This window comes from Rasamsonia emersonii (assembly GCF_000968595.1).
Source record: "Rasamsonia emersonii CBS 393.64 chromosome Unknown ctg1118621759976, whole genome shotgun sequence".
In the NCBI taxonomy this organism is placed as follows: Eukaryota; Fungi; Ascomycota; class Eurotiomycetes; order Eurotiales; family Trichocomaceae; genus Rasamsonia; species Rasamsonia emersonii.
This window is the reverse complement of record NW_013563311.1, coordinates 64,486-73,672: the sequence shown is the minus strand read 5'-3', so window position 1 is coordinate 73,672 and position 9,187 is coordinate 64,486. Positions and strand designations below refer to the sequence as shown.

The following is a 9,187-nucleotide window of genomic DNA, read 5'->3' as shown; positions in this document are numbered from 1 at the left end:
ATCAACTCAAGGACATTAATATCGAAGTCCTCTCGAAAAGCCTTGACGGCTTCTAAGGGCCCAGGACAGAGCTGCTCATGCTTGGCGATCGGGTCATGCCGCCTATTGTCCGTGTACGCGTACCAGGTCTCTGCTACAGGAAGACCATCGATTATCTGCGCGTATGTATTTTCGGAGGATATTGGAGAGGGCCGTTTTGAATGCAGTCAGGTGCCCGGCGTCCAGACTGCTAGTAGATAATGTAACAGTGTTGGTGTTGTGTCCTGACATATCTGGATTCTAGTAGCGGGTTAGGAATGGTATTCTTGATCAATCGAGACTTGAGAAATGGTACTATACAGCACATACATTTCAAAAGAAACAAGATTGTAGGATAAATAACTAAGTAAATAAGTAGAAGCAGGGCAAAGCTATCAGTATCCACAAGCAATATTATATTCATTAGAGATTACCTTGATGCCTCCTACACCCAAGCCATGGAAATTATAAGCATTTATGCTATTGCTGCAGGCGGCATTCTTGTTTTGATCAGAGTTGTTAACATTATTAACCTTCACCAGTTAAAGGCGATCAACTGACGCTGTCATGCATTCCTCTAGTGCATCCTTGGAGTGATATTTAGTATCATGGCCGTCTTTGGGTCCGCCTAGGAGACCTGTCAAGAATCTCGACGAATAAGAGCCGAAATAATTTTCCGCATTTGGGCCGGTGTCATTGCCAGGCAGGCGTGGACAGGCACCTCTACGTTATGCTGAGGACTAGTTGCTGCTGGGCCAATACAATTCCCTGTTCTATTACGATGCCTAGGACTTCCAGGGCCTGAAGCTCCCAAGGGCAAATGCCATCGTTTTTTTGCCTTTTGGTCGAGTACGTCTAACAGAGTAGTATTAATTCATGCCAGAAATAAATGCTAGATACAGATAAAGGAGAGAAGTAAATAACCAAATATTAAGTTCGAAGTTAGTATCGCACAGCCTCAGGCATGAAAACCTCGCACGCGCTCCTTTCTGCAGAATTGATGGATGGTGTTTCCTCGCCGTTATTCCCTGCTGACGGGTGTCGTGTTTCCCCGTCTAGGATGGTTGTCTGAGTCCCAACGATTGGTGCCAGGAGCGGGGGCCGGGACACTTTGAAGGAGGGACGGTGGAATTTAGCCCTGTCCACTTTATTTGCCTTCTCTGCATTTTGAAAATCCTTTGGAGTGAAACGTTCAGTAAGTGGGTAGTGTTCGTCCTGTCATCTTCATTAGACTCAACTAATTATGTCGGGGGTTTGTCACTCACCACTTCTTCCTTTGCAGGTGGCCAGCACTCATCAGGGTGGGAGTTGTACGTGAAATATTTTCCCTGGGCGTTACGACCTTTGCCCTTCTCGAAGACACAGACATAAACCCGGCGGTCATGCCCAATCTCGCGACCATCCTGGAGCAGGCTGTTTGCCTTCTTGAAGACGGCGAATCTACATCTGCGATATCTTTCCCGATCGGCCTTGGCTTTTTTTTCTTTGCGTCGTATTCCCGACCCCGCGCTCGGCGCTTTTCTCTCCACGAACTGTGCCGTTGATGGTTGGTCATGTTCGTCTCTGCCAGCAGAGTCATCCAGGTACACAGACACGGAAGAACTGGGAGCAATGGACATTTATATACAATTTTCCGCCCAAAGAGAAAGTAGAAAATGCTGCTATATTTTGACAGGGCGGATCGATCCTGAGTCTTTGTAGGGCTCCGCGCCAGCGGCCACGGTTTTCAAGGGCCTCAGAAGCCATGGCGTTTCCTCGGACGATAAAAATGGTAACAACCCCAAAATTAGATGTGCAACTTGTTTTACTTAGCTGACAGGTCTTTTGCTATTGAGAATTGCGCTATGGATGTCTTGTCGATCTATGCCTACGTTTGTCGCCGGGTGCCTGGCGCTTCTACTACTCCACCGGTACATCGTCCGCTGTCTCCGTTACATCCTCAACCCGCATCTCCTGTTTCTTTTCGCCAGGCACATTGTTCACCCTTATTTACTACAACGTCGCCGTCTCTGGGGCCCAATAAGCCGGTTCCGCGCCTGCCTCCATCTGCTTCATGTTGGAGGAACTTTGGCCTGCAATGTTCTAGGGGTCCACAGCCTCACGGAAGCTCGTTCCCGGGCTGGATCTCTCGCGATGCTGCATCTAGTCCCAACGCTTTTTTCTCCCCACCTGAGCCAGGCTGCTGATTACATGGGCCTGCCTCTGCTGGCGTACTATCATCTGCATGGAGCGCTAGGGCTGATGGCGTTTTTACAGAGCGTCGTTCACATGGTAGCCGCGGTTCGAGATGTGTCGTTCGACCTGAACAATCAGCTCGTTCAATTTGGCTTCATAGTCTATGGCCCCTTCTCTTCTCTTGGTTGGCTTTCACTAACAGCCTAGGTACAGGCGAGCATTGCCTTGGTGATGCTCGTCGTGGTCGCAATGCCTTGGATCCGCTGGTGGTTTTATGAACTCTCAATGAAGGCTCATATGTTGCTGGGAATTCTGACAGCCGTGATGGTGTGGATGCACTTGGAACGACGGCAGGGCTTTAATGCAATCTGTCTTATTACCATAGCTGCCTTACTATCTTTGAATTCTGTCCTGCATGCCGTGCAGTTCATTTTCCGCAATATGGTTGCCGGCCAACCACTGGCGCTCGCCGATGTGGTGAAGCACGAAGGTGCGGTGGAGTTGACGATCCAGCTACCGCGGCCCTTCAAGGCTCGCGCCGGTCAGTATGTCTATGTTCGAGCTCCAGGCGTCCGTCCTTGGAGCTTTGCCGAATCGCACCCGTTCACCCTGATCTGGTGGGAGGATGGGCCAGACGGTAAAGCTGTGAGGATCTCCCTGTTGGCCAAGATCGAATCAGGATTCACTAGAGCGTTGTCAACAACCCCCCACAAGCAGCTCCGAGTTCTCCTTGATGGGCCATACGGAGAATGTAAAGATATCAGCGAGTACGACTCGGTTACACTGATTGCTACCGGTATCGGGATTGCCACGCAGCTGCCATATGCGAAGGAATTTCTTGCCCCACCACCAGCCAACTTGCATGGTACAAGCAATTCCCTAGATAGATCTCAAAATGTTAGCAACAGCACCAGCAACAGCAACAGCAACAATAATGACGGTGATAATGAATGGGAACAAGCAAATATCAGGACCAGACTCACTCATAATGAAAGAGTCAAGATAGTTAAAGCACTTGCGGAGAGTTCGGGAGATGACTTTGAGCGTCTCTTCAGGTTGCTCTCCGGTCGCGCGTCAGGAGACCGGCGAACGAGGCTGAGAGAAGCAAGCAAAGCAAGGAAACACGGCGCAGAGGAGGGGCGGTGTGGGTCAAGAGCGAAGATGGCGTGGAATCGCATAGAACGGTGAAAAATAAATCAGGTTGATGGAGGATGTTGGCAGCGCCGAGGGGAGGCCACAAGATTTATACGGCGGCCATGGAATTCGCGGTGAATATTATTGACACGCGATGCGGCATCACGGTACTATTCCAAAATAGGAACGCTAAACTGAGAAGGGGAATTCGGTGGCACCCGAGAGTACGGAGTACTGAAAAGTAATAGTTAATAATTATCTTGTTGTCTTCGGATCAAAGAATACATAGTCTCCAGCCCCACCCATAATTCACCTGGCACAAGAATCCAGTTTCCATCAAACAGTCGTATATGTCATCAATCATCTCCAGGCTTTTCCGGGGCAAGGTTCTGGATAGATACCCTACTGGCTTGTTTACACATACTCACCGTTTCACAGACCATGCCACCGCTGCAAATAAGGCCTTCAAGGCTGCCACGTACTAAGGCTGAACACAACGGGCATGACCCCTGTTATTCGAAATAAACAACCAACTATCACTAGCCAAAAGACTGTGCTGATGAGGGCGAAGAGGCGTGTTAGAAACCACATGAGGACACACGTGACTAACAAGCAACCGGGGCTACAATTACTTCGCGTTCTTGTGGAGGATCTTCTGCTGCTTTCCACTGGAGTTTATTAACAGGACGATGGATTGAAATGAATCTCTATGGAACAGGAATGAAATGCATCCTTAGCTGAATGATCGAGGAATACGAACTCGAGAGAATTCTGCTGTATGAAATTCATACCAAGTTTTGCAACGAAAAATATCGCCTTCTGTTGAATCTCTGTTGAGAAAAATAGCACTCAGATCTCGCCATCCTGTTAATTCATCGATCAGATTATCAAATGCAGCATTCCTCCCTTTTAACGACTTGTCGATCTGGATGTTCCTGTCGTGGTTGTTGGGGCTGCGGCGCTATCGATAGGGTCGCACAACCCCGCCTTTTGTCACCAGGCAGCTGTCATCGATGCAAGGAAGAGCATCCTCTTGGTCTGATGCAGACACGGAGTAGTTTATTCTGAGTCCTGACATTTCAGGTATTTATTTGACATTTCCGTCAGCTGTGCAGCACCGCCACATCCGAGGGGCCGAAGCGATTCGCAGCGGGCCCATCCGGCCGATCCGCGCCAGATGGCGACCCGCGGATAATTATAGCTGGCCTCTGCCGCTGCTTTCCTCATCATCTACCGGACAATCGTCGCGCTGCATAGGACACGAGTTCGTCTCACTGCGATGGAATAGAATCGACGTCGACAGCACTCTCCCTGACGAGACTTGCCGTTCGACAGCATGCAGCCCGCCGACAGCGCGCAGCCGGACCCCGATGACGCCCGCTTCGAGGACCGCGAGGATGCGCCCTTCCTGGCGGAGCAGGCCTCTGCTCGGCCCTCGCAAGCCAAATCTAAGGCTGCGGCCGCGTCGCGCGAGAAACTGCGGATCCGACTGATGGTCACCCTGTTCACCATCATCCTCCTCGTCGAGACCGGCAACGCCATGACGTCCGGGCCCACCACGCGCATCTACGAGGCCATCGCCTGCAAGAGCTACTACGAGGCCACTGACCCGTCCAAGATCGGGAGCGATGGGCAGGTCCCCGAGAGCCTGTGCAAGGGTAAAGAGGTCCAGGGTGAGGTGGCCATCGTCAAGGGATACGGAGAGCTGTTTGACGGAGTCGCCAGTATTCTCCTCGCGGTGCCGTACGGCCTTCTGGCTGATCGCATTGGCCGGAAGCCGACGATCCTGCTGAGCATCCCCGGTTTCGTCCTGAATATCCTCATCACCGGCGTCACGCTGTATTTTTCCAATATCTTCCCCCTGCGGGCGGTCTGGCTGTCCGCCCTGTCGTGGCTGATTGGCGGTGGGTTGGTGGTTGCAGCAGCCATTATCTGGACGATGATGGCCGACGTGACGACCGAGGAACAGAGGTGAGTTCTCGTCCCTTTCGCTGGGGAGTCTCAAGCTGACAGCGATCAGATCGGCCATGTTCTTCCAGTTCGGCGTCGCGGTCATGGGGTCCGAGTTTTTGTCCAACTCGATCAGCTCGTGGTTGATGGTCTTCAATCCCTGGATTCCCATGTTGATCGGCTGGGCCATCGTCCTGGTTGGCATGCTGCTGGGATTGACGCTCCCCGAGACGATGCATGCGTTCCCGTCCAAGCCGGGCGAGCAGGCGCATGAACTCTCGGATCTGTCGACGGACGATGAGCGCGACGAACAGTTCGACCGGCCGTTCGAGAAGCAGACGCGCCCCAAGGATCTGCGAACCCGGATCAAGTCGGCGCTACTGACCTACTCGTTCATCCCCAAGAACAAGCAGGTGATGCTGCTGCTGTCGGCCTTTCTGGTCTACCGACTCAGCCGGGGCACGGCGTGGTTCCTGACGCAGTACGTGTCGGTGCGGTACGGCTGGACGATTGCAGCGGCCAACATGCTGACGTCGCTCAAGTCGATCCTGATGGTCGTGCTGTTCATCGCAGTGCTGCCGGCCGCGTCGTGGTACCTGATGAAAAAGCGCGGCATCGAGAGCCGGAAGAAGGACCTCATCCTGACCAAAGTCAGCGTTGTGAGTCTGATGATCGGCACGCTGGGGATCGGGCTGTCGCCCCACGTGGCGCTCATGATCTTCTTCCTGGTCGTGCAGACCCTGGGCGCGGGCTTCGTGTACACGACACGCTCGCTGGTCACGACGATGATCCAGCGCGACCAGACGGCGCGGCTGTACACGGTGATCGAGATCATCCAGGCGCTGGGGATGATCCTGGCCAGTCCGACGATGACGACTTTTTTCAAGTGGGGGCTCGATCTGGGCGGGTTCTGGACGGGGCTGGCCTGGATGCTGGCCACGGGGCTGTTTGGCGTGGTGGCGGTGGTCTTGTGGAGGGTGGAGGTGCCCGTGAGGGCGATGAACGAGTAGATGATATACAGTACGGAGGAGCTGTGTTTTTATATTATAGATTTTGCATTTCTTGTCGATATATAGATGGTATCATGCTGGGATATTGTATATAGCCGTGCATACAGTATAGAGACGAACATAATTTGATTGAAGTATATCTAATTAATGTAAGACGTCCGGAATTTAATCTTATAGTAAACCCTGGGAATTGCCAGTGTAATTGTAAACAAAGAAGACTCCCTGGATATGGCGCATACCGCAAGCGGCTCAACTGGAAACAAAGCGACGCAAAGCAAGAACTTGGAATAACCATTCTCATTAGAAGACTACTATTCCTGGAGCGATTTGTTTTTTTTTTCTCAAGGGAATTAATTAATTGCGTTGATTAATGCGATGGCTAACACTTCAATCCAGAATTAGAAATATAGAACGAACATCTGCATCACAACAGTACTAATTATCAAAACCAAACAAACCTATTGCGCAATACAACTGTCTCAGGGTATCTATCCTTACAAATCCGAACAAACAAACGTTTTATTTTCCTGTCTGCTAGACCCTCGCACGCGCCTGCTGCAGTCTCCGCGCAACCAGCGGACTCTCCTCATCGATCAGATCCAGCTGATGCGCATGGAGACACGCCCGACTCGAGTCTGCCACTGCCTTCCGCGCGCGGTTCTGCATTTCGTCTTCGTAGTCATCGATGCGGGCGCGCAGGTCTGTAAATGATACGTCGTTGCGAGGTGTCAGCAGAGGCGCGACTCGTAGCATGAAGGAGTGCACGTCGGCTATGGCTTGGTTGGCGCCGTCGCCGCGGACTGTATTGTAAAAAAGTCAGTATCTCAGCAGAAAAAAAACTGCTTTTATGTAAGTACTCACACATGGTCATCGTATGAGCCGCATCGCCCATCAGCACCATCCGCCCGTGTCCACGCGCGTTACAGTTACTGTTACTTGGGAGCCAGTCCTCGACGTTGATCGATGTGACTTGCGCATCTGGAGGGATGTTTTGCACCAGAGAGCGGAATGGCTCCGCCCAGTCGGCGGCCAGTTGCTTCATGACAGCGACCCGGTCCTCGTTGCTGGCTGGGATGGCGAGGCCTTTCGCCTCGGGCCACGAGATGACGATCTGGCAGAGGTAGTCTGTCTGCGCGGGCGAGGTGTGTGGTGTTTCGAGGACTACAACACTGTCAGTAAACAAACTTTGTGAATCTCTGGCTGGCGCACGCACAGCTGAAGAACAGATACACGCCCGACGCGCCATGCGTGCCTTGGAAAAAGTATCGATCGATGGCGCGCGCTGCTGCAACCTGCTCGACCGAGTACCGAGTCGAGACGCCCAGCATGCGGACAGGGATGTGTCTGTTCTGGTACGACGATGGATACAGAATCTGACGGAGACGAGAGCGCGAGCCATCGCAGCCGACGACCAGACAGCCCTGGACGGAGGAGCCATCGTCGAAATGGGCGATGGCACGGTCGTCGAGGCTATCAACAGCTATTAATCGTTTGGACCACTGTTCCAATTAGTATGTGACATGAATATCACTGTTGTGTATATCGTGTGGCCTACCTCCACGTCAACCCCCATCGCCAGAATCTCCCTCAGCGTCGCCCGACTGAACCGCATCCTCTTCGCCGCAGGCACATTGTACTTGGCGACTCCCGTCCGCAGATCGAACAGCGTAAACCGGCCATAGTCGCCCGTGTCGAGCGCCTCGCGCGTGACGTGCGACTCTTCCAGGCGCTGCACGACCTCTGCTGGCAGTAAGGTGCAGAACAGCGAGTGCGCCCAGTGCACCGTCAGCCCCCATCCGCCATGCCGCGAGGTCAGCGACGCATCGCGGTCGAAGATGCGGAAGGGGATGCCTTGTTTGCGCAGGGCTTGCGCTAGAGTCAGGCCGGTGATGCCGGCGCCGATGATGAGGATGGGCTGCATAGCGTTCACTTGGGATGAGTAGAATGATCTAGATGGTTATGATATATAGACGGCATCAATCTCGTCGTATATATCGTGAGAAAAAAAATCACGATTTATCTGACTATATGTATACGCATGACATATCTAACTAATTCCAAGCAAACCGCCATGCCATCGCATCGCATTGCATACGACCGACTGCCGGTGATCCACCTCCGACAAGACAAGTTACGCCAGCTGCAGCTGCCTATTCAGTAGATGTCTCCGATGGAGTCGAGCTGGAACTGTTTGTCACAAGCTCCATAGCCAAGGAGGTTGGTTTGGGTTGGTTGGTGACGACGTCATGCGATGCGATGTCGGAGGTTATTATTTAGCTCGGATGCGACGTCAGATAAATAATACATCTCTACATGCTGTATACTAATACCACACATGTATGTATTTCACAGTGTACTGTACTGTACTGTACATTATACGACTAATGACTATTAATATCAGCGAAAAAAATAATAACGAAAAGAAATTATTATTTACTCAGAGAGAAAAAAAATAACAATAAAAATCATAATAATAATGCAGGTATACATGCATATTACCAATGTCTATCCGGCACGGAACTTAGTTGGGGCCGATGCCTCCGATCAGGATTTAATGGATCACCGATCACCTCCAGACGAACTCGACGAACTGACAAGCTGATCTGAATGAAATAGTAATATTACAAGACTGGTTGGTCTGGTCTGGTCTTCCCAACAAACAAATCCTGCTGGTGGGGTTGTTCTTGGCAAGAAAGCAAGCAGGAAAGCGAGCTGGAGGATTGATTGTATACCATCAATAATCAGTCAGTTAGGGAGCGTTTTCCTGATCTGGTCAAGTCGAGATGGAAAATGTATATAAATTGTAGGACGTGAATATGCTCTTCTTCTTCTTCTTCTTTTTTTTTTTAAATTCAACTATCTGTGCGGATTTTTTAGCTTTTATTTTGTCTCTTACTTTT

At 51.4% G+C, this 9,187-nt stretch overlaps 4 protein-coding genes across 4 annotated transcripts; 2 read left to right on the top strand and 2 right to left on the bottom strand.

Moving 5' to 3' along the window:
- Positions 1-960: 960 nt before the first annotated feature.
- Positions 961-1,637, bottom strand: T310_1132 (uncharacterized protein; the record flags this gene model as incomplete). The annotated part of the gene is made up of 2 exons (XM_013476022.1): positions 961-1,233; positions 1,284-1,637. The coding sequence occupies 2 exons, from the start codon at positions 1,635-1,637 to the stop codon at positions 961-963; spliced, it is 627 nt and encodes a 208-aa protein (XP_013331476.1).
- A 225-nt stretch (positions 1,638-1,862) lies between these two features.
- T310_1131 (uncharacterized protein) lies at positions 1,863-3,381 on the top strand (the record flags this gene model as incomplete). Its single annotated transcript, XM_013476021.1, has 3 exons — positions 1,863-2,073; positions 2,105-2,377; positions 2,579-3,381. 3 exons carry the CDS (start codon positions 1,863-1,865, stop codon positions 3,379-3,381), a joined length of 1,287 nt encoding a protein of 428 aa, XP_013331475.1.
- Positions 3,382-4,663: 1,282 nt separating this feature from the next.
- T310_1130 (MFS transporter) lies at positions 4,664-6,416 on the top strand (the record flags this gene model as incomplete). Its single annotated transcript, XM_013476020.1, has 4 exons — positions 4,664-5,298; positions 5,348-5,758; positions 5,794-6,297; positions 6,383-6,416. 4 exons carry the CDS (start codon positions 4,664-4,666, stop codon positions 6,414-6,416), a joined length of 1,584 nt encoding a protein of 527 aa, XP_013331474.1.
- A 405-nt stretch (positions 6,417-6,821) lies between these two features.
- On the bottom strand, positions 6,822-8,208 carry T310_1129 (FAD binding domain protein; the record flags this gene model as incomplete). Its single annotated transcript, XM_013476019.1, has 4 exons — positions 6,822-7,087; positions 7,149-7,448; positions 7,501-7,786; positions 7,843-8,208. The coding sequence occupies 4 exons, from the start codon at positions 8,206-8,208 to the stop codon at positions 6,822-6,824; spliced, it is 1,218 nt and encodes a 405-aa protein (XP_013331473.1).
- Between the last annotated feature and the right edge of the window lie 979 nt (positions 8,209-9,187).